Below are 26,099 nucleotides of genomic sequence, written 5' to 3'. Positions count from 1 at the left end.
TGCATTTTATTATTTTATAAAACATTATTTCTGAATGTTCAGTAAATATATTGCTGTAGAAAACTCAATTCACTTACTAGGTTTAGATGTTGATGTTTCATTTTAAGTCACCCTTATTGTGATTTGTGCTTGTTTTAGTTGGTCTCTTGACACTTGACTTTTTGCCTACTAGTTTTTTCCTGGTTGTGTTAACTTTGTGGTAATGCACCACATTTGTTATGAAAAGTTATTAGTGTATTTCTGTGGTTGTTGGTACATAATGGTAAAGATCATCACCTAGTTCATTTACTAATCAAAAGTTTATTTTCTGCCAATATTGTATATTAGATCCAACTCTTTCACAGCAGTTTGTCATTAAGGAGTTTTAGAAACTTTGGACAAAAAATATCTGCTGTATAATTGGGATGCACAAACATCAAGAATCAGACTATGAATCTCAATCATGGTGACAATTAAATGAAAAACTTCATGCTGCAATGCATGATGGGTATTAACAAATTACAAATCTCATTCAGGATTCCCAACATGCACTGCAGCATGGATAAATAAGGATTTTTTTACAATTTTATTTGTCACCATGATTGAGATTCATACTCTGATTCTTGATGTTTGTGCGTCCCAATTATACAGTGGAAATTTTTTGTCCAAAGTTTCTAAAACTCTTTAATGACAAACTGCTGTGAAAGTGCTGGATCTCATTTATATTTTTGACAGATAATAAAGTTTTGATTAGTAAATGAATTAGGTGATGATCTTTACCATTATGTACCAAACACCACAGAATTACACTATTAATTTTCATAACAAATGTGGTTCATTAACACAAAGTTAACACAACCAGGAAAAAAACTAGAAAGCAAAAATTCAAGTGTCAAGAGACCAACTAAAACAAACACTAATCACAATAAGGGTGACTTAAAATGAAACAAACATCAACATCTAAACCTAGTAAGTGAATTGAGTTTTCTACAGCAATATATTTACTGCATACAGAAATAATGTTTTATAAAATAATAAAATGCAATGTTTCTCTATCATTTACATAACAATTAAACAAGTCAATATAATAAACAGCTGTTGTTTTAAACATTGTTTGAACATTAAAACATGACATTGTCATAACGTTTAAAATGGTAAAATGTAACATTACTCTAACGTTCAGACAACAGAAACGTTCCTAGAACTTAAAAAAAACTAGCCGCTTTTAACGTTGGCAGAATGTTTTTGGGAACATTCGGGAACTTTCAGGGAACGTTCTTAGAACTTTTTATTTCTAGCTGGGTTATCATTTCAAAAGTAGATTGCCACACAAAAAAGGCTGGACACCCATGATTTAATGTTTAGGCTTTAAAAAGTGCATATAGCTGCTAATATTTGTTGTTTACTGATTTTAAAAAATAAAACTTGTTAAAATGTTTTCAGTGTGTGTATCAGTTCTTTTTGAACATTTCCATCTCAATTTAAGAAAACCATAATAATACTGATAACCGTGATAACTTTGGTCACTATAATCATGATATGAAATTTTCTAACCGTCCCTTCCTTAGTGCTGGTTCATTGTGTATCGTATGATACCATTGCGTGTTTTGTCTGTCTTGTCATGAGTATCATTTAAGTTATTGTCATTGTTTGCCCCCTTAAGGGTTTTTATGTTAAAATAAACGTCTTTTAGTTATGAGCTTTCTGCGTTTGAGTTCCATCCACCTCTACACCATGACAAATTCAAGATTGAAAAATAGTGTTAGAGTTAATTCTGCTACACTGATGCAATTTCTGTATATCATACACATCATCACCCAAGCTTAATTTAATTTGACTTTCTGTTTTCTTCAGGTTTTTTAAAAAAAGCTCTTCTGCAGCTGAAGGCTTCAAGTATCTGAGTGAAACTCTTAATATAAATCCTTTACTCCAGAGAGAACTGAATCTAAGTAACCGTAACCTAGCCAAGATAAGACTGCTACAGATCTGTGATCTACTGAAGGATAAACACTGTAGACTCAACACACTCATGTAAGTATTACAATATTCTTTTACGTTTCATCTAACATTGAGTGACATCTGATTCTCATGAAGACCAGTAAAGCAATATGTGGATGTTTCTTTTGTTTTCTTTCTGTTTAGGTTAAATAACAGTTTTATTACAGCAGAAGGTTTTGCTGATCTGATGTTAGGTTTTCATTTAAATGCTTCACATATAAGACATCTGGATCTGAGTGGAAATAAACTTGATGACTCAGGAATGAAGAAGATCTCTGATCTATTGAGAAAATCACAATGCAAAATACAGAAACTCAGGTACATATTTATTATTTATTGTTTAGGTAAATAAAATGTAGGTACATTTCTACTTCCTTATATAAATGTGACACCATCTGTGAAACCCGGACTAAAGTCACGTAATTTAATTTTGAGATATAGAGCGTTAAAGTAGTCATGAGTGTACAAATGACAATAACCATTAAAAGCCTTCAATTTACAATACTCAAAACGTTTATTTATAACATGAAAAATAATGAAATGAATGATTTCATAGACAATAGACTTTATTATTCTCCACAGAAATACATCTTAACCTGCCTGCTTCAACATCGACTTTTCCTTCTAAATTCATATAAAATTTCATAATACAATATTTCATATATAGAATATTTTCTATAGGATCAGCTTAGTCTGGCTGTCTCTCAAGGTTTTTTCCTACCTAGGACTTTTTCCCCACAGGGTTTTTCTCCTATCAGTGCGTTCACACCGCCACCGACGAGAGCTTCAAAAAACGCTCTGGCTCTCTGTCAGCGACGCTATAGAAAAAGATTAGTGGACGCTCTGACGCCCGAATGCATTCTCTTGAATCCTCTCAAGCAGAAGACTTCTATTGGTTTCTGCCTTCCGACTGGTTGCCGCTGAACTATGCAGCCCTGAGTATAAATGTAAGGTGTTATGAGGTTTTAGGTAGCTCCGTCTCTCTTCACTTACTACTTAGATTTACACTTTTACCGCGGCACGGCTCTTGTCAAATGAGTTTGTATAATGAGAACTGCTCCATTTGTTTTATACACCAACAATATTATTGTCGTTGTTTATACATTTGCTTGTCGAATTAGAGCTACACAGGTTTAAACAGCGGTTGAGTTTAGACATACAGTAGGCTACAGTATGTTTAACAGGCTTCATTTAACGTGCACGGACAAGAGACAATCTATTTTACAGTCCTCTAAAAAGGCAAAGTTTACAATGTAACACTGTACTGCATGATTTGAAATGATTACACTGTAACATTTATATTGTTTTGTATGATTTACTGAATTCTCCACACAACATGGCGCAAATACGCGTGAAAAACTCACATATATGATGTCAGTTTAACATAACTATTTGTTATGTTTTCCACAGCATCACGATCGTACACACCTAATAAATCTACACATAATAATGTATACTGGTTGTGATCCTAAAGCGCGAGGTTTCAACAAAGTAGGAACAGATTAATCCTTTAGGAGCAAACGTTGCACAAATCCAGCCTTGACCTCTCCATGCATGTTTCAGTGCGAAGGAATTGCATTGCATCTGTTTATTGCATAAACTGTAACTGCTATTTCATTTACTCTGCATACTGTACAATATTTTAGATGTACACACATCTAAAAAACATGTTACCATATAACTTTATGTCCAAAAAGTGTGAATATGTTTTTCCACTTAATAGTTTTGTACTGATGAGAGGGATGCAGACCTGTAAGAGAGTTATAAACAGCTGTTGGCCTAAATTGTGCACAGAAATACCATATAAGCTTAACGTTACATACATAACTGATGGGTAAATATCACTGATAGCACTACATTCAAATAAACTATCATGTTCATAAACTAAATTCAGAACATCTCAGATAAACATCTGCAGTGATTAATTATATAAAAAAGCTGTTTCCAAATGACAGTTTTTTTCAGATGCCCATCGACTGATCGTCTAGCTTCTGTTTATAACTCGTTTCTGTAAGCGTGTATGAACTTTAAAAACACATTACATATGGCGTCCATGTGCGCGAGTACTCGCGTCTCCACGTAAACAATGCGGCGCTCATAAAAAACGGTGTCGCGTGTAAAGCGCAATGTATGGAATTGCGTTGCATGTAAACAATATATGGAATCATATTACAGCACACACTTAAAAGATCCTGCAGTGCAGCCTTACTGAAAGTTGCCATGAGGATATGAAAGTGAATAACTGTGTCTAACACTGTATGACATGTAACAGTTATGCACCATTACGTGAGATCACGCGTCCTCGTTTGTAAACAATGCGAAAAATTTTCCATCCGAAGCGTGCAGTCTGCTGAGGTCGCTTATGTAGGCTGAACTGTACAAGCCATAACCATATTACAACATGATAGCAAATATAGATGAAGACAAATGACTTACAGTTTCTTCAGGAATATATCCTCCTCCATTGCGTCTTCCATTGTTCTTCTTCTTAGGTAACGTTAAAGATAAACGCTTCTCTTCCTCAATGTCCAGACATAAATGAAAATATTCCTCACGTGTGTGTATAAAGTTTATAATCCAAACATGCGGTAAAGTCTTAAAATCTGATAAAACTTTACGCTTTGTTTATTATTGTTGTAACTGCTTGTCTCTTCATTACCATGTCAACAGCCTGAGGGCGTGACCGCATTAAAGATAATGAGCTCACCCAGGAAAAACGGTACTCTCTTTACTTCAATGCAGATTACATAAACAGGCATTATTTGTTTTCGATTATAATTAGCTTGTTTAAAAGTAGACATTTCAGGCTTTCTTTGGATATGTGTATCATGTTTGTGTGACGAGTATTGATTTTTGTAACGTGATTTGAGAGACAGCTGGCGGAGACAGAAATGTCTGGATGCACACCCTGTTTATTTTAAGTATTTGACAAAAACACAAAGATCTCTTGTTATTGTGAATGTACACAAGGTAAAGAAGACCCTTCACAGTTTCAAATGATGTCAAACACGTAAGTTTATGATTATTTATGATGGATTATTTTAAGTTGATTCTACCATGATAAAGAGAAAACACGTCAAAACGCTGCACCGCGTTTTTGGACCCCAGGGGGTAAAGGTCAACTGGCAAGAGTTAGCAAAAGAATAAGTCAAGAGAGGGAAGAAGTGTATCCAAGGTTAACCCCTTTTTGAAACCTTCTGAAAGGTCACGCCCTATGAGGTCAAGCTTGACCAATGGTTTTGTTGCTTGGGTTGCGGTCTCCTTATTGTCTGTCAAACCTCTTGGATGTTTAATGAGCTAATTGCGTGTGTGTAACATTTTAATCCAAGTTATAGGAAGTATGCAAAGTATGATGCATGTAATGGCTTTGTAACATAAATCATCAAAGAGGGAATAAGACATACACACTAAACACGATAGTTTTGAGGTAAATACTACAGAAAAAGTACTACAGAAAAAGTGCAACCATGATTTTGTACATGGTTGTACAGTAAGGGATGTAGTGTATTGAATTGTTAGTGAACCCTGATAAAGTACTGTTTGGCCATCGTATAAATTAACACAGGGTTAGTTTTTGATTGGCCAGCGAGAGTTTTACTTTTGCGCAGGAAAAAGCTCAAAAGAGAACTGCCTGTTGTTGTCTGGAATCTTATTTGTGTTTTTTTTATCATTATAGTACAAACAAAACAAGGGATGAGCGTGGTCAACTTATAAATGTTAACAGAAGCCATTACTCTATCACGTGTTCAGGGCTCTCAAGTTTTATCAAAAGTTTGGAGTGAGATTTCATCTGTTAGGGGAGGAGCCACTTAAATATTTGCAGCAGCGACCCCTCGGCCCCAACCAATTCTCTCAGGTTTTTGGTAGCAGTTAAATTTAATATATTGTTTATAATTGATTAGCACAAATAGAAATTATAACAGTTGGGAAATCTAATTAAAGACAAAGTCATAGAAATTAAATACATTGTTGCTGTGATAACATAACAACTATAGTAATATAAACGTATTACTTTATCCAATACTGTACTACATTGTCTACAACTATAGGGTATAATATACTAGAATATACACTACAGATTACTGTAGTATAAACTAAAGAATACTAACGTTAGAGTATTTATAACAGTTTATCAGTTCACTACTATAGTTAATACAGAGTATGCTGTAGCAATCATTAACAAAGTGTTGTAAATACTATAATATACTAAAATTTACTATAGTATGGTTCAAAAACACTATAGTATTTCCTATAATATTTTTCACCTGGGATTGTTTCAGGTAGCCTCTAGTGTTTAGTACTTTCCTAAAGTTAAAGCTAATTCTGATTGCAAAGCAGTTCGATTTTTTTAATCAATAATAATTTACCTCGGCTATATTTCCCAACAACAGTTTTTATTATCTTTGATCACATTTTTGTGATGTCATCCAAGAATCGTAAAATCAAATTGCTATAAAAAAGAATGCGTTACCTACCGCTTTCATCGGATTCTTCTCTTCCAACTGCCACTTCCTCTGTGTGACGTGAGAATCTATGTTGCCTAGTAATGAATGTGCTTGCAGCAGGATCACGAAATTTACTCAGAAACAACAAATTCTGATTTCTGATTGGCTGGTAGGTGACAATTATATCAGGATGTCTAGTGTGACCGTGTCCGCGGCTCGACAGATATGAACTCGGCAGAGAACTTCTCTCCTGTGCCTCGTTCATTAATTGTATAGAGTGGGAAAAGTTTTCTTATTTTTTCAGCGTGAGAAATACAAGGTGTGGCGTGTGAGCGTGTGAACTGATTGAAATGCGTGTGTCTCACGGTGAATGCGTGAGACTTGAGAGCCCTGCGTGTTGATGCTGAAAGCAGCACAAAGGAATGCATGAACATGCGTGTGATCCTGTGTTTATAAACTTGCTGTGCAGAGATACAGTATAGGCATAGACACGGGTAAAAGGATTTAGATGTGCTGTTTGCAATCACGTCTTTTATAAGAATACCAAAGCACGTCAACTTTCATGCCTCGTGTTTGTATATGTGTGTGCCCATCATGTGTATTGTTTGACAGAAGGACTATGACATTACTGGCGTCTGGAGATAACTTTTACTGACACACATATGCAAGTAAAAACAAGGTGTCAAGTTTTGCTACTGATTTACCTTCATACGTGTGCACTTAAGTCTTCTGTTTGTCCCCCTAGAATTTTTCTAATAAAAGGCTACAGGGCCCCTACACTTTAAAAAATGGTGCTACGCTGTAAAAAAGATTTGTTGGTACAACTTAAAAACCTTAAAATTTGGAGTTAATTCAATTATTAATTAAACAAATATTAGTTGACTAAGAAAAGTTGTGTAAAAATTGTTGTCAACTAATATTTTAGTTAATTTAAAGTTAATTTACTTTAAGTTGAACCAACTTTTTTACAGTGTATATAGTACTTAAAGTGGTTTCCATGTGATTCCTCAATGAGCCAATAAATCACTTTCAGTGCTATTTAGCACCATTTTTTTGTAGTGTAGTAAAATAAAAAACGTTGGAGCCTTGTTGTTGTCCTCAAAAACATTTGACTATATGGTGTTAGTAGGCTTAACTTAATGATTGAAACTATATTAAGTTTAAGAATTCATAAAAAACTTTATTTTTATTTCTAGCCTCTCAGACTGTAGTATTGGAGAAGAAGGTTATATTGCTTTGTCTGGAGCTGTGAGATCAAACCCTTCACATCTGATAGAGCTGGATCTCAGTGGAAATGATCCTGGAGAATCAGGTGTCAAACACATCTATGAATTAATACAAGATCAAAACTGTGCACTGAAGACAGTCAGGTGATCACAGCTTTAAAATATTAACACATCAGACATCGGTGTGAAGTGTGGTATATGAAACTGAATGTAGAGATATGTAAATACTAAATTCCATTTCAGTTATTTTTATTATTTCACATTATTGTTTTTTCTATTACAACAGTGTCCCTGTGTTTTAATTTCATTTAATATTTGAAGAAATATTTTGGATGAATTGTGTTATTTCTCATCAACCAAAATTGTGTTTTATATTGAATAATATTGTGCCATTTTAGTCAAAAACTGAACAACGAATGACTATGACAATAATTACATTGAAGATGACCCACTAGTATAAAAGATTTTTATTCTTTTTAACTTTTAGATTATTAGTCTTTTAAAATAGATATAAAGTAATTATAATAATATGTTACGATGTAAAGTGATGTTGTTGTGTCTTTAGATTTGTGAAGAGTGAAGCTGCAGTAGGAGCTTGTGTTTATCTGAATGAAGTTCTTGATGTTCATCCATTACTGGTAAAAGAACTGAATCTGAGTGATAATAAACTGGGAGATCTGGAAGGAAAGAAACTCTCAGCTCTATTGATGGACTCTCATAGTAAAGTGAAGAAAATCATGTGAGTTGACTCTTCATACAGTACAGTATAGTACAGACTGTCAGATGTATTAGTAGATGATGATGATGATGATGATGATGATGATGATTATGATGATGTTTCTTCTGTTTAGACTGAATAATTGTACGCTGACAAAGAAACAATGTTCAGCTGTAGCTGCTCTTCTCTCATGTGTGAAAGAGATTGAGATGAACAACAGTCGTCTGATGGATTCAGGAGTCAAACAGATCTGTAATGAACTCTACAATCCTCAATGTCAACTACAGATACTCAGGTGAGGAAACATCTAGCATCACATCATCATTTACAGTTAAAATCTGCTTAGGGGTCATAAAAAACTTTTTTATTAGCAATAATATCTTTAGTTTCAAATAATTTGACATGATTATTTTGAGACTTTATATGCACATGTGCATGTATGCATGTATGTATGTATACAATATGGCCAATATAAACAATCTTTTACAATTATGTAAAAGTGTCTCAACACATTTATATTGTTAGTGATGAAATCGGTCCGATAAGTGGTCAGATAATCATAATATTAATCTTCTTTGTAATTAAAGAATTTTTATTATTGTGTTTAACTTTTTAAATGTTAATCATTATCAGAGGTGGAAAGAGTAATAAATATTCTACTTAAGTAAAAGTAAAGTTACTGGTCTAAAAATCTACTGAAGTAAAAAGTAATTTTAACTTTACTCAAAGTAAAAGTTACTTTTTACAGCGGTGTGAGGTGGAGGGTTCTAGTATAGTTCAAAAACGACAAGGGAATATAAATCACAAACTAGTTGTTTTTAATTGTAGGAACACCTTAACAATTAAAGTGCAAAAAGAAGTTAAGAAGTAAATAAGCTTTTTTACAACTAAGAAACATTTATGGAATTGTTTAATGATTTTTAAATAAATAAATGAGGGCAGCTAGTAAATACAATCACTATAGTAAGGTTGTAAATGATCTATTACTGGTAACATACATAATTTTATTAAACTATACATGTAAAGTTTATATGAGCATTTAATGAGATGAGTGCTGTGGCTATATACTTATATCCTTTACATGTTTATCATCATTATTCTTCTCTCTCTCTCTCTCTCTCTCTCTCTCTCTCTCTCTCTCTCTCTCTCTCTCTCTCTCTCTCTCTCTCTCTCTCTCTCTCTCTCTGTAATGTCTAATGACCCTGCGTATTCTCGAGAATGATCTTAAGTTGTGTTTGACTTGACGTGAAGCTGCTAGACCTCGGAAGATAATGCGCATGGTGTTAAAAACGCGTCATGCAAATGAACGGTAAAAACCCGATCAGCAATACTCAAGAGGATGAATCCTACCTTCCAGGGGCGTTGCTAGACATAAAGCTCTACTGGGGCACAGGCCCCCTATTTTTTCAGACTTTTTTGAAAGCCTGCTGTGTGCAACACTTATATACAATTTTCTTTGCTTAATCGACTATTCCTACACTGTAAAAAGTACAGGGAAAGATAAACATGTAGCCTATTTAAAAATATTTTAGTATCATCTTCTTATACTTAACATGTTTGGTGGCATAAATATTTGGAAATAATGGCAGCAGAGAAATATTTTTTTCACAGATTTGCATTTTATATTATACAGTGATTACAATGATTAACTTTTTACAAGAACATTTTTACAATAACAATATTTCAATATTGCTACTAAAATAATCTCAGTCATAGTTACTGCTAACTGTTTATGTAGTGTCCTTAAGCTAGTGAACTAAATATTAATTTCATATCTGAAAATACAGAACATTATATCACATACATGTGTTGATTTTCTCAGCAACAATGCATCTAAATAGACTTGACAGAGGGTTTCCTGAGATTTTTCCTCTAATGTTGGAGACCTGACTGGGTGAGGATGTAGTTTGTCTTACCTCCCTTAAACTCATCATCTCTCCTTTCTGATTCCCTTTCCCTGCTTTGCACAAAACATTCATGTCTATATAGGCTACACGAGCCAATAGTGATTGAGTCAAAATAAGATTATCATTATTATATAAAAATACTTTAGTTTCGTCGTGTTTTTATAAGGGATTTCAATCGCGTGGCGCCACCTGGACTTTTGACTGGTGCGGCGCTTTTACAAGCGTGACTAACACAACTGCATAAAAAACACACTGCATTGTAACAAACTACATTGCATGTAGATCCGTCTTTGCCGCGATTATCTTTCTAAATGAATACACTAGATAACTGCTAAAATCTAAACTTGAGATTTACACTGGGGCACAAAAGATTTATACTGGGGCATGTGCCCCAGTAAAAGGGGTCTAGCGACGCCCCTGCTACCTTCTATAGTAACGGTTATGATTTAAAATGTAGCAAAGTACAATACTTTAAACAAAACATACTTAAGTAAAAGTACAGATTTTAAAAACTACTTAAAGTAGAATTACACAAAAAAAACTACTCAATTACAGTAACATGAGTAAATATAATTTGTTACTTTCCACCTCTGATCATTATAGTTATATAGGTAGTTTTACATTTAGTACGTAAGGAATAATTGATGACGGGCCATTGAATTATAAGAAAATAATGCACACCCAAGGTGCAATGTGGCACGACGCGAAGCAGAGTCAATTATTTCACTTATACTTACACAAACGTTGCTCTGGTGCCTATTTTTAAGACATTTGACAAGTAAGGTGTGCAGTTATCAGAAATTATTACACGGCTCTCTGGAATGCTTGATTCTGATTGGTCAGTTGAGACATTTGCAGGTTCGTTCTTTTCAAATAATAACCGCTCCAAATTAATAACGCATAGCCGGACTACTTGCACGAGTAAAATCGCTCCGCGCCAATAAAGATCAATAAAGATTACTGTTTGGCGCCATCTTGTGACAAACACTGGACAACCACGACAAGACACAGAGAGCTTACTGAGACTGAACTTGACAAAATAGAGCATGACAGCTACGAAGCCAACACTCAAAAAATACAGAATGGGCATTAAAACTTCTCAAAGACTGGCTAAAAGAGAAAAAATGGAGACAGACAAGTATGAAGCAGAGGATCTTAATAAGGTATTACGATCATTTTATGCATCTGTGCTAAGTTTCGCGGAAGGATAAAAATGTTAATTTAAAACAAATATGCCAATAAAATGTTTCAAATTCATATTCATGTCCGGTTTTTTTCTTATGTGGCAAGTATCAGTGTAATAAGCGGGATAATGCTTCGCGTCGGGTCCTGATCACACTGTCGGGGCTTATTTCCCAATAACTACCGGCTGCCTCTACATTATCCCTTACTTAATGCATACCCACGGAACATTTCTCGGCCAATCAGAATACAGCATTCAACAGGCCAGTGGTATAAATAAAGTTAACCAGCATAATATTAGCTTTTGATATTGATGAAGGCTTTCATTTTAACCCCATCTTTGTACTTTCCCCTAGATTGTCTGAGTGCAGTATAACAGAAAAGGGTTATAAAGATTTATGTTCAGCTGTGAGATTAAACCCTTCACATCTGATAGAGCTGGATCTCAGTGGAAATGATCCTGGAGAATCAGGAGTTAAACTCATCTATGATTTAATACAAGATCAAAACTGTGCACTGAAGGAAGTCAGGTGAGCTCTACAATGAAATAATTTGATTTTTTTCCAAGGTTATCACAATAAATTTTTACTAAACAGATAATATAAACTTTTTGCACTGAGTTTTGAGTTTTTCAGACATGTAAGCAAGTGGTTTGATTTGTTATACAACAAGACAAGTTTTCTGACATTAAAACTTCTCTCTTCTTCAGGTTTTTGAAAAGCTCTTCTGCAGCTGAAGGCTTCAAGTATCTAAGTGAAACTCTTGGTATAAATCTTTTACTCCAGAGAGATCTGAATCTGAATGATCATAAACTACAAGATTCAAGACTGATACAGATCTGTGATCTACTGAAGGATAAACACTGTAGACTCAACAAACTCATGTGAGGATTTCATCTTTATTTAAAGTCTCTTAACAAAGAAGACATCTTTAATATTAGAATTTCATAGTTTGGAATGGGTTGTAAGTGTGAACAGAATATTTTTCAATTATACATTTAATATCATTTCCTCCTCACAGTCTTGGTAATAAACAATAATGCCCAATGAAATACTTGTGAATAAAGAAAACACATGTGCATTAGACAGTCAACAGCTTCAAAATCAAAATGTTTTCCTTATAAACAGGATTTAATTAAAATGTAGTTTCATGTCAGCACCTGACACATATGGTCAGATACTCAACAGTCAGATGAGACTCGTGATGTTGTAAAATGTCAGATTCAAGCGAGGGAGAATTCTATGTAATTGTTTTATCACTTTCATCAAAGTCAGAAGTATGCATTCATGATATAACTTTTTTAATAATTTTATAAGGGATCTCAGGTTTCGGAAAAAAAACAAAACTGGTTTGGTACACAAGATGTCAGAGAACTTTGCTAGAGTACGAATATATTGTATTGCAATAGGTAGCGTTTAAGTATTACCATTAAATCAAAACTAAACAACAGATTTATAAATGAAAAGGTTTAATAACAGCACTGACTTAAAGTTACAATTGAAATGGTTACACTATAAATGCATGACATGTAAAATAATACAAACAATAAATTATTTCCAATGTATGTGAGATATTACCTGATAAGATAGAGAACAGAGAAAGAAAGAAAGAAAGTTTAGAAGAAAGAGAATTCCCATTGAGAACTGAAATTTTGGCCTAATTGCCTGAACCCCAGAACTCAGGTGAAGAAAAGCATAGAGAATAAACCGAGTCCAAGAGCAGAGCTCATTGAAGACCAGCCTGAAGAAAAGAAGCAGCAGCAAAGAAGATAAACGTCCAGAGCTTATGAAAACCTTGTCCTTTAATTCTCTATCCCTTGACCATGTGACTAAACTAAACATGATACATTCAAACTGACCAATCAGAAGATCACCTTTAACCCCACTGTACTGAATAAACAGCTCTATCAATAATCAATGAGCACAGGAATGCAGATGGTACAGGACCAAAATGGGGGTTGTGACAAAGTAAAAAAATTCCTACATTTTTAATCTTACAATTTTCCTTGTCCATCTTTCTCTTTTTTCTTTAAATCAGGTTAAGAGCGTGTGGTTTCACAGATGAGGATTTTTCTGTTCTGACTTCAGCCCTTAATTCAAACCCATCACACCTGACACATCTGCACCTGAGTGGAAATAAACTGGGATATTCAGGAGTTAATCATCTCTGTGATCTACTGAAAAATTCACAATTCAAACTGGAAACACTTGAGTAAGTAACATACACTATATTGTACATGAGTTACTGTGTGCTTAAAGTCTTAAAGTTTACTCTATAGCTTTTTATTTAAAGACATGATGACCCTACACAACAATGGCTTCCAGCATATATATTTAATGTCAGAGGTTCATTTAACTACATAACTCATTTTATTTTCTCTCTGCAGGTTGTGTAAATGCAGTATTAAATATACAAGGCGTGATAAACTGATTTCAGCTCTGTGTTCAAACCTTTCACACCTGAAAGAGCTGAACCTCAGTGGAAATAAAATAAAGGACTCAGGAGTAAAACATTTATGTGATCTACTGAAACATTCAGACTGCAAACTGGAGAAACTGATGTGAGTAAAACAAAAAAAATTCTAATTGTATGAGAGAGGATTAGAAGTTTTTAAAAGAAAACACAATGTGCATTCAGGCTTTCCCTGAGCAAGTTAGATTTGTGGATCATTCTTCAGTTTATTGAAATGTTGTTTTATGGTCTGGTGAAAGTAAAATGATTTCTGTTTGTCTCTTTCCAGCCTAAATAAGTGTAAAATCACAGATGTTGATTCTTTAGCTGAAACTTTGGATATAACAAAAAAATTGAAGATCCTTGATCTGAGTAACAATAAAATAAACAGCTCATCACTGAATCAGCTTCATGAAGTACTGAAGAGCCCAAAACGTGAACTGAGGTGAGTAAAGATTTATTATTGTCATTTTTTTATAATTATAATATTATAAATATTATTATAGGGCATCATTTACTAAGTCTGTTGGTTACTAAAATGGATCTTGTGGTTATATTAGCTTGAACTACCTAAATTCTGAACATTTCATTTTCTGAATGTTAGTCAATCATATAATGACCATTAATATTGAACATTAAACTAGGGAAGTTTCTTTACATTTTCTATACACAGATCAAGAAAATGCTATGAATTTGAGCTTTCTTTTGTTTGACAGGATATATCAATCATGACTATTGCTAATAAAATAGCTTTTATGGACTGATACAGATTATTGGCTGATGTATTGGTGCATCTCTAGTTAGAATTTCATATAACAAATAAAAAACGTTGCTGCTGTTTATAATGTTGAAGCTGCCTAAACGTTTGTGATGTTTAATCTCCTCTTCAATCTGTGTAAAATTTAAATGGGTCAGATGCATTTTGTTGTCTGCACAGATTCACAAGATCTGCTCTCGATCTGCTCTGCTCATCATGTGACACTTGGTGCAAAATCAGACTTTATTCACCTCAATGAAAAGCAAATTTACATGGTCCAAATCGTTTCTTAACTCTTTCATAGTGTGCTATGAAAACTAGTTAATGTATTAACAAGTGTCTTCTCAGGTGCGTGTGATTTTAAGCGCAGTTGCTGCATTGTGTAGGGGGTGTGGCACTTCGTTGTCTAGAGAGCATTTGATTGGACAGGAAATTTGATGAGAAGCTTAGTGTAGGATGATGTCATAAAAATTCTAGACTTTTTAGCACATGTGCCAAACTAAGGCTGTTTCTCAGTATGCATTCTTCAGTGATCTTGCATCATTAATCGTTGAAGTTCAATTACAATTCTCAAGAACAGTACATGACTCACGTACAGAGAACACATGAAAATACCTGGATGTGTTCTTGATATCAAGGATGCATCAAGTTTTATGCCCCAGAATTAATTGCGGCAAAACAATGGCGCAGGAAGGAAGTGCTACACACAACTGTTTCCCACTGCAAGCGAGCGAGAATGAGACGCTGGTTAAAGTAAACATTTCTTTGTAGACATTTTAAGTATTAAATACATAAAAAATGCTAAATTGATACTTAAATGTATGTTTTATTGACATAGAACAACTCATCTTAATTGAGTTTCTTATTTTAGATTATATTATTATTTCTTGACAAGGTATCTGAAATATTTACGTATTTGCCATTACAAAATTACATATTAAAAATATGTATATATTATAATATATTAATATAATAATGCAGATAATGTTATGTTCATCACTTTGTGAGTGTTGCAATGTTAAATCTGGGGAGGTCAGGTGACCAACAGGACCAATCGCACACATCTCAATTCTCACAAGTGTGTTCTCGCGACCTTCTGAAAGGAAGTCCATTCTTTGCGTTCTTGGAATTGAGAAACAGCCTAAGTTTTGAATGCTTACATCTTCAACATGTGAATTTTGGACCATACCTGATTATATATACAGTGAACACAATTATATTGCACATTTTAGAGTGGCCTTTTATTGTGTCCAGCCTAAAACACCAGTGCAATAATTATGCTGTCTAATCAGCATTTTAATATGCCACACCTGTGAGGTGGATGAGTTATCTCTGTGCTCACTAACACAGTTTTAGACAGATTTGTGAACAATATTTAAGAGAGAGAGGCCTTTTTTGTACAAAGAAAATGTCTTAAATCTTTAAATTCAGCTCATGAAAAATGAGGGCAAAAACAAAAGTATTGACTTATATTTTTGTTCAGTGTATATGGAATAAGGATTATATAACTATATCCTCAAGCCTAACATATTTATACTAAAAGATATAAGTTTAATTTTGATTTCATGTGGACTTTACCACCCACTACATTATACAGTATTATAAGATTTGTCACTTTTATACACTACACATCATCACTGTTTCATCACTGTTTTTTTGTCTTTCTGTACTTCACAACATCAGCACTTGAACACAATACTGCTTGGTATAACTGTTAAACTTGTTATTGGTCAATATTTAAATTTATCGTCTGTTTATTTGTATTGTTGTTGTAATTTTTTATTTTGTTTATGTTCCTCATTACAGATTAGAAACTAAAGGCTTATTCTCATGGGTTGTCTCATTGAGCCCATGGAGGTCTGAGCAGTCTTCATCAGATGAAGAAGATAAGAACACTTCATCTCAAAACAGTACTGTCTTCAATACAAACACTCAATAACCTACAGCTGTAATAAATTTTATGTGTGTTTATACATGTGTCCAGTTTAATTTAAACACTATTTAATTAGAAATAAAACAAAAAATGAAATGATACTAGATTAATTTACAATATGTAGTAGTATTTATTTATTTTATTTATATTAGCAGGATAATATATATAGTAAGGACTGTGCTCAGTCTTTCACCTTTTCATGGGTGTTATTGAAGATTTAATTATGTTGGTATGGGATTTACATGAATTATTTTGTTTTTATCTTGTGTATTTGCAGCTGAACTAAAGAATAAAATAAAATTGGTCAAAGCAGCAAAGGATCAAGTGCTGCTCAGGGCAGATCAAGTGCCGCTCAGGGCGGAGGCGGATCAAGTGACGCTCAGGGCAGAGTTGGTTCAAGTGACGCTCAGGGCGGACGCGGTTCAAGTGCCGCTCAGGGCGGACGCGGTTCAAGTGCCGCTCAGGGCGGACGCGGTTCAAGTGCCGCTCAGGGCGGAGGCGGTTCAAGTGCCGCTCAGGGCGGAGGCGGTTCAAGTGCCGCTCAGTGCGGAGGCGGATCAAGTGACGCTCAGGGCGGAGGCGGATCAAGTGACGCTCAGGGCGGAGACGCATCAAGTGCCGCTCGGTGGGGAGACGCATCAAGTGCCGCTCAGTGGGGAGGCGGATAAAGTGCCGCTCAGGGCGGAGGCTGATCAAGTGCCGCTCAGGGCGGAGGCGGATCAAGTGCCGCTCAGGGCGGAGGCGGATCAAGTGCCGCTCAGTGGGGAGACGCATCAAGTGCCGCTCAGGGCGGAGGCGGATCAAGTGCTGCTCAGTGGGGAGACGCATCAAGTGGCGCTCAGTGGGGAGGCGCATCAAGTGCCGCTCAGGGCGGAGGCGCATCAAGTGCCGCTCAGGGCGGAGGCGGATCAAGTGCCGCTCAGGGCGGATGGGGATCAAGTGCCGCTCAGGGCAGAGGGGGATCAAGTGCCGCTCAGGGCAAAGGCAGATCAGGTGCCACTCAGTGGGGAGACGCATCAAGTGCCGCTCAGTGGGGAGACTCATCAAGTGCCACTCAGTGGGGAGGCGGATCAAGTGCAGATCAGTGGGGAGACGCATCAAGTGCCACTCAGTGGGGAGGCGGATCAAGTGCAGATCAGTGGGGAGACGCATCAAGTGCCGCTCAGGGCGGAGGCGGGGCCGTAAAAATAAAATGAAGTCGTCACAGCAGAAGTATCGCAGATTTTGAGTCTCTACAAGACTCTTTCATTGTTTTCTGTACATACAGTCTGAAGGACATACACAAACTTTTTTCCATGAGGTTCAGTACAGCATCTTTATTTCATCTGTCCTACACAAACACATTATATAAGATTAATGTAGGGTCAGAACACAGAGAATATACACCAAATTACATAAATCAGAGAAACACTTTCTTTTTCAGTACTGTATATAATCTGTACATTATCATTGATCAATAATAAATAATACATGGCACATGCTTTTCTTTCATGTGCCTCATGCTTGTGTTTGACATTTGCTTTAAATGTTGCTGATGTTAAAAAGTCGCCATACTAAAGTTTTGTCTGTCATCATTCATCAGAGGAGAGCTTTGACTCTGTGACTCATTCTGTCTGGTTTGTGTGAAATCTATAAGAAAACAGCAGAATCATACTGTATATTTAATAAAACATTATTAATGTACAGCTACACAACAAAGAGGCAAGAGATAAAAACTACACATCAGAAAGACTATTTACATCTCTTTACCAAAACTAGAAATATTTGTGACCAGTCACGGAAAGTAGGGACACAAGTCGGATCTGGGGCATTTTGAGTTATTCATATATTCTGAAAGTGCAGTTTCTAAGCTTTCTAACGATGTGTAACACATGGAAATCTGATAAGATTTGGAGAAGTTGTGGCCATTTGAATGTAGGTTCGCCAAAAGGTTCATTTACCCGAAGCCTCATGAAACAGTGTGCTCTCTAGTGACACCTGCTGTGCAAAGCAATGTATCGCACACAAATCTATTCATCCTGAGCAACCAAATTGTCATGGTGTGGCCTTTTTCTATTGCCTGTGTATTAAATAAAGTATTTTACTCTGCTTGTGTTAACCTATGTACACACAACTCATACATACACAACTTTGTGTTCAACTATTCAGTAGTTCTTTGGGTTAGTGATAACAGTGAATGTCCCAAATGAGTGTAATAAAATTATTGTGAGTGCAGTGCTGACTGGGAATGCAATAGTGCAGTGCTTATGGAACTGGGGGTGCAATAATGCAGTGCTTATGGGACTGCAAGTGTGTAACAGCAAACTGCAACAAAAGTGTTTACTGGTTTTTATTTAGAAACAAGTTTTTTAACAGTATTTGGATTGAGACGGTTTCTCTTTTTAGAAAGCACCTCTCCAGCCTTAGAAAACACCCTTTCACAGGGCACTGATGATGCTGGACAACATAAGAAGGTCAGTGCCAGCTTATATAAATTGGGATATTGGAGCTTCTGTTTGTTCCAATATCCCAATGGATCATCAGTCCCTCTAGGCTATCCCTAATACAGTCTAGTCTTATAATAATCATAATAATAACAGCAATCATATATATAATAATAACACTACAGGCTATATATATAATAATATAATTACGTATTATAGGTATTAGAACTAGATATATGCTAATTTACTCTAATGATCTACTGAACTAGGCTATGTATAATTTACTCTAATAATCTACTAAACTAAGTGTAATATTAAAGCTGCAAGCAGCATTTACCGGGTTTCGAGCATTAATGCACGTCAAAGACGTCAGACATCGTCGACCAGGCTGATCCAGCATCCACAAAAACAAAAGAGATGGTCAGAAACGGTTCATACAGACTATGTATGCTTAAACACGCGTGCACCTATAGGACAAACATGTCACTTCCTTAATGTGAAGTCATTCGCAGCTACCAGACACACATGTTCAAAGTTGTCAGCAAAAAAAGGTGTTATCATTCAGTGAAATGTCTCCCTCTCTTCTCACGGAACATTGACAAACAGAACACTGAAGGAAATGTTTGTGGTGCTTGCAGTGGTAAAACTTGGGTCACAAAATGTTAAAAGAGTGTTAATGAGTCAAAAGAGCCGAACCCCATGTCTCTACGATGTTCTGATACAGAGATACAGCTCTTGTTAAATGGTTGCTAGGGTATTCTCATTGGTTGCTAGTGACTGAATTGCAATCCACCAATGATTATACTCAAAGCCATGAAAGACATTATCCATGATGACTCATGATTTTAGATGTAAGGTTGCAGTATTTTTAAGTGAAAAAAAACTAATAACCACTAGGTGGCGCTATGACAGACTTGTGCATGCAACCTCAGGTCATGACTGTGTTACTTGTAGCTAGAATCACGGCTATTCACTTTAGTTTAGTAAAGAAACAGTTGTATGACCATTGGGCTCACTCAATGTCAAAGATTTTGTTCAATTATGAGGCCAACTAGTGGTGCAGGCATACCATTTTTTTTGTATTGCCTCAGACTCTGCTCAGACATCAGCGTATCAAATTTGGTGAAAAAATGTCATTTCGTTGCAGAGTTATAAGCATTTATATCTAAAAAACACAAAAAATGAATGTAATTTTTCGTTTTTTGCAATTTTCGGCCATTTCTGATGGAAATTTTAACATAACACCAATGGAACTTTTTGTTCAGAAGTTCAAGTTAATTTCTTCCTATGGTTATTTCGAGTCGATCGGAATAACCCTCGCGGAGTTATTCGGGCATGTTTTTTAAGCGCTATTTTGCTGTGCAGGGCTAACCGTAAGGCAAAACCTGGCATGTTTGGTATCGTTGGACTCGGCAACAATTCAAAACTCTTAGTAAAAAAGTCCCATGAAAATACGTCAAACTCAGCCTAAGTTATAAGCATTTACATGATTTGTCTGACCACTAGGTGGCGCTGTGACGAAACGAGGCACGCAACCTCAGGCCATGACTGTCATCACAAATACCAAGTGTCGTGTTGATACTTCATTTCTGTCCCCAGTTATAGCCAAAAAAGTCCAATTGGCTGCGCACACTTCAGACGTTTGGGCTTGGCATATCGACCGTGAGTCGAAAATTCAACTTTTTTTAATAATTATTGATATTCGAACTCCAAGGAACATTTTACCACCGGAACGATTCTGATCGAGCGAAAAACCTAGGACTAGTTCGTTTTTATTTTTTTCGACAAAATCGAAAATACAGAAAAAAATTTATGACGTAAATAAAATCGGAGATATACATTTTTTAAGTTTGGAACCAGGGATTACAATGATACCAAACACTTGACTGTCTGATGTCCGGTTTAGGAGTTATGAGCACCAACGCGTCGGGCATTGCTATAGCGCCACCTATGGGCCGATTTGGCTGATTCACTGTATCTGAGTAGCCTGCTAATATACAACCAGTTGACCAAGTGGCAAGTTTCTACGACTTACGGTTTGGGCTGGGCAACGCGTTTTACCGTGGAAAAATAATAATAATTAAAGCTGCAAGCAGCATTTACCGGGTTTCGAGCATTAAAGCACGTCAAAGACGTCAGACATCGCCGACCAGGCTGATCCAGCATCCACAAAAACAAAAGAGGTGGTAAGAAACGGTTCACACAGACTATGTATGCTTATAAGACAAACATGTCACGTCCTTAATGTGAAGTCATTCGCAGCTACCAGACACACGTGTTCAAAGTTGTAAGCAAAAAAGGTGTTATCATTCAGTGAAATGTCTCCCTCTCTTCTCACGGAACATTGACAAACAGAACACTGAAGGAAATGTTTGTGATGCTTGCAGTGGCAAAACTTGGGTCACAAAATGTTAAAATAGTGTTAATGAGTCAAAAGAGCCGAACCCCATGTCTCTACAATGTTCTGATACAGAGATACAGCTCTTGTTAAATGGTTGCTAGGGTATTCTCATTGGTTGCTAGGGAGTGAATTGCAATCCACCAATGATTATACTCAAAGCCATGAAAGACATAATCCATGATGACTCATGATTTTAGATGTACGGTTGCAGAATTTTTAAGTGAAAAAAACATATAACCACTAGGTGGCGCTATGACAGACTCGTGCATGCAACCTCAGGTCATGACTGTGTTACATCTAGCTAGTATCACGGCTATTCACTTTAGTTTAGTACAGTTGTCAACAGTCAACAGTTGTATGACCATTGGGCTTACTCAATGTCAAAGGTTTTGTTCAATTATGAGGCCAACTAGTGGTGCAGGCATACCATTTTTTTTTTGTATTGCCTCAGACTCTGCTCAGACGTCAGCATATCAAATTTGGTGAAAAAATGTCATTTCGTTGCAGAGTTATAAGCATTTATATCTAAAAAACACAAAAAATGAATGTAATTTTTCGTTTTTTGCAATTTTCGGCCATTTCTGATGGAAATTTTAACATAACACCAATAGAACTTTTTGTTCAGAAGGTAAAGTTAATTTCTTCCTATGGTTGTTTCGAGTCGATCAGAATAACCCTCGCGGAGTTATTCGCACATGTTTTTTAAGCGCTATTTTGCTGCGCAGGGCTAACCGTAAGGCGAAACCTGGCATGTTTGGTATCGTTGGACTCGGCAACAATTCAAAACTCTTAGTAAAAAAGTCCCATGAAAATACGTCAAACTTAGCCTAAGTTATAAGCTTTTAAATGATTCGTCTGACCACTAGGTGGCATTGTGACGAAACGAGGCACGCAACCTCAGGCCATGACTCTCATCACAAATACCAAGTGTCGTGTTGATACTTCATTTCTGTCCCCAGTTATAGCCAATAAAGTCCAAGTGGCTGCGCACACTTCAGACGTTTCGGCGTGGCATGTCGACCGTGAGTCGAAAGTTCAACTTTTTTTTAATAATTATTGATATTCGAACTCCAAGGAACATTTTAGCACTGGAACGATTCCGATCGAGCGAAAAACCTAGGACTAGTTCGTTTTTATTTTTTTCGACAAAATTGAAAATAGCGGAAAATTTTTAATGACGGAAATGAAATCGGAGATATACATTTTTTAAGTTTGGAACCAGGGATTACAATGATACCAAACACTTGAGTGTCTGATGTCCGGTTTAGGAGTTATGAGGCCCAACGCGTCGGGCATTGCTATAGCGCCACCTATGGGCCGATTTGGCTGATTCACTGTATCTGAGTAGCCTGCTAATATACAACCAGTTGACCAAGTGGCAAGTTTCTACGACTTACGGTTTGGGCTGGGCGACGCGTTTTACCGTGGAAAAATAATAATAATAAAACAGACAAATACAATAGGTTTTCAGCACTTCGTGCTCGAAACCCTAATTAAAGCTGCAAGCAGCATTTGCCGGGTTTCGAGCATTAAGGCACGTCAAAGACGTCACACGTCGTCGACCAGGCTGATCCAGCATCCACAAAAATGAAAGAGATGGTCAGAAACAGTTCATACAGACTATGTATGCTTAAACACACGTGCACCTATAGGACAAACATGTCACTTGCGTAATGTGAAGTCATTCGCTTGGGTTCAAGCGATTTGGGACCTTAAGAGCTTTAAGGGCATGTGTGTGTAGATTTGCTGCATTGTACAAAATAAATGATGAAAAGTAAGCTACCAGACACACGTGTTCATAGTTGTCAGCAAAAAAAGGTGCTATCATTCAGTGAAATGTTTCCCTCTCTTCTCACGGAACATTGACAAACAGAACACTGAAGGAAATGTTTGTGGTGCTTGCAGTGGCAAAACTCGGGTCACAAAATGTTAAAATAGTGTTAATGAGTCAAAAGAGCCGAACCCCATGTCTCTACGATGTTCTGATACAGAGATACAGCTCTTGATAAATGGTTGCTAGGGTATTCTCATTGGGTGCTAGGGAGTGAATTGCAATCCACCAATGATTATACTCAAAGGCATGAAAGACATAATCCATGATGACTCATGATTTTAGATGTACGGTTGCAGAATTTTTAAGTGAAAAAACAAATAACCATTAGGTGGCGCTATGACAGACTTGTGCATGCAACCTCAGGTCATGACTGTGTTACATCTAGCTAGTATCACGGCTATTCACTTTAGTTTAGTACAGTTGTCAACAGTCAACAGTTGTATGACCATTGGGCTTACTCAATGTCAAAGGTTTTGTTCAATTATGAGGCCAACTAGTGGTGCAGGCATACAATTTTTTTTTGTATTGCCTCAGACTCTGCTCAGACATCAGCGTATCAAATCTGGTAAAAAAATGTCATTTCGTTGCGGAGTTATAACCATTTATGTGTAAAAAACATATAATTTGGAGATAATTTTTCTTTTTTTGCAATTTTTGGCCATTTCTGATGGAAATTTTAACATAACGCCAATAGAGTTTTTTGTTCAGAAGGTAAAGTTAATTTCTTCCTATGGTCGTTTCGAGTCGATCGGAATAACCCTCGCGGAGTTATTTGCGCGTGTTTTGTAAGCGCTATTTTTGCTGTGCAGAACTAACGGTAAGGCGAAATCTGGCATGATTGGTATCGTAGGACTCGGAAACAATTCAGGATGCTAAAAAAACAACTCGCATGAAAATCTCTTCACCACAGATAAAGTTATAGGCATGAAAGTTGTAACAATTGCATAATCAAAGTATTTAGTGCCATTTTCCCAGTTATAGCGCCATCTAGTGTCTGATCGGCGAGCTTTTTATATCACGACCTTAGACCGATGGCCTACACATATGATTCAAGCCCCATGATGATATCTCAAACGCCTCTCGAGTTATGGCCATTTAAATGTTTTAAGCTCCGCCCAGTTCGGTTCTTGGCCACTCCTTGCGTGTTTGAATACAAATGTCAACTTTTTTTGATAATTATTCATATTCACACTCCACAGAATCAATCAGCCTTGGTTAGGTTCGGATCGGGCGAAAAACCTAGGACTAGTTCGCAAAAGTAGGTTTTGAAGGTTATCGCCAATAACTCACGAACCGTTTGATTGACAGCAACGCTTCAATAGGCAAAGTTGTTCACCAGGGGCAGATCTATCATATGATGTCATGTTTGTGTGTGTATTTCAAACGTCACGTGATACACGCACCGAAATATGGTATTACGCCCCCTAGTGGCCAAATGACACCGTAATTCTTACAGACCTTCAGGAGCAGTACACAAAGAAGCACAGTGCGTTTCGTTCCAATCGACCTTCATTAACCCTGTCAAATCGGTCCTCAACCTTCATTGGCCGATGACGCCCATGTTTTTGGAGATACGCCAATGTCCTTCCAGAACCTCATGGTACATTGCACAAAGACACACCATACCAAATATTAAGTTTATCAGGCTAACGGTTGTGTAGTAATAGCCATTCCCGAGCTCAAGCCTGTTTTAGCGCCACCTAGTGGCCAAAATCTGCATCTTTTTTACTGTGACCCCGGAGTGAGCTGGTACATATGTGTACCGAACCTCGTTTAGATATCTCAAACCGTTCACGAGTTATAGCCATTTCACTGACGATAGGCTACTTCCTGTATGGAGTTTTGGCGCCCCTTAGTGACCCTGAAGCGAAATTTCAAAATCTGTTCGATAATTATTTACCTACTCACTCCACAGATTGCTCCTGCATTGGAACGGTTCCGATCGGGTGAAAAACCTAGGACTAGTTCATTTTGGCTTGAAATGTATAATATGCAAATTAGCGAAAAATTTGCATACCAGAAATGAAATCGGAGATATACATTTTTTAAGTTTGGAGCTAAGGATTACAATGACACCAAACACTTGAGTGTCTGATGTCCGGTTTAAGAGTAATGATCCCCAACGCGTCGGGCATTGCTATAGCGCCACCTATGGGCCGATTTGGCTGATTCACTGTATCTGAGTAGCGAGCTGATATACAACCAGTTGACCAAGTGGCAAGTTTCTACGACTTACGGTTTGTGCTGGGCGATGTGTTTTATGGCGGAAAAATAATAATAATAATAATAATTAAAGCTGCAAGCAGCATTTGCCGGGTTTCGAGCATTAAGGCACGTCAAAGACGTCACACGTCGTCAACCAGGCTGATCCAGCATCCACAAAAACGAAAGAGATGGTCAGAAACGGTTCATACAGACTATGTATGCTTAAACACACGTGCACCTATAGGACTATTTTGGTTTTTCACAATTTTCGGCCATTTCTGATGGAGATTTTAATATAATGCCAATAGAGTTTTTTGTTCAGAAGCTATTGCATTGTTCTTCCTATGGTGTTTTCGAATCGATAGGAGTTACGGTTACGAAGCTATTAGTTATTTTTTTAATGTTGTAAAACGTAATTCGAAACGAGGCATGTTTGGTATCATAGGATTCGAAAACAATTCAGGATCATATAAAAGCAATTCCCATGGAAATTCGTTGATCACAGATAAAGTTATAGGCTTATAAAGTGTAACCGTTGGATAATCACAGTATTTAATGCCATCTTTCCCGTTATAGCGCCACCTATTGTCCGATCGGCAAGCTTTTTATATCACGACCTCAGACCGATGGCCTTCATATA

General features: G+C 36.5%; 1 protein-coding gene across 16 annotated transcripts in view; it reads left to right on the top strand.

The window, feature by feature from the left end:
- LOC129454094 (uncharacterized) overlaps positions 1-26,099 on the top strand; it is a 476,448-nt gene that overhangs the window by 160,827 nt on the left and 289,522 nt on the right. For 15 of the 16 annotated variants that reach the window (XM_073865347.1, XM_073865342.1, XM_073865343.1 and 12 more), the window contains 7 exons: positions 1,834-2,010; positions 2,122-2,295; positions 7,619-7,792; positions 8,214-8,387; positions 8,500-8,661; positions 11,812-11,985; positions 12,165-12,338. In XM_073865347.1, coding sequence (XP_073721448.1) covers positions 1,834-2,010; positions 2,122-2,295; positions 7,619-7,792; positions 8,214-8,387; positions 8,500-8,661; positions 11,812-11,985; positions 12,165-12,338 — 1,209 coding nt within the window. Of the gene's footprint in view, positions 1-1,833; positions 2,011-2,121; positions 2,296-7,618; positions 7,793-8,213; positions 8,388-8,499; positions 8,662-11,811; positions 11,986-12,164; positions 12,339-13,492; positions 13,667-13,841; positions 14,016-14,195; positions 14,352-16,469; positions 16,574-16,873; positions 18,685-26,099 lie in introns of those variants that run through there. The other variant, XM_073865348.1, reaches the window with a different exon arrangement.

This window comes from Misgurnus anguillicaudatus, unplaced genomic scaffold, assembly GCF_027580225.2.
Source record: "Misgurnus anguillicaudatus unplaced genomic scaffold, ASM2758022v2 HiC_scaffold_31, whole genome shotgun sequence".
NCBI classification, from domain to species: Eukaryota; Metazoa; Chordata; class Actinopteri; order Cypriniformes; family Cobitidae; genus Misgurnus; species Misgurnus anguillicaudatus.
Note: the sequence above shows the minus strand (reverse complement) of the source record. Positions and strands in the feature narration are given on the sequence as shown.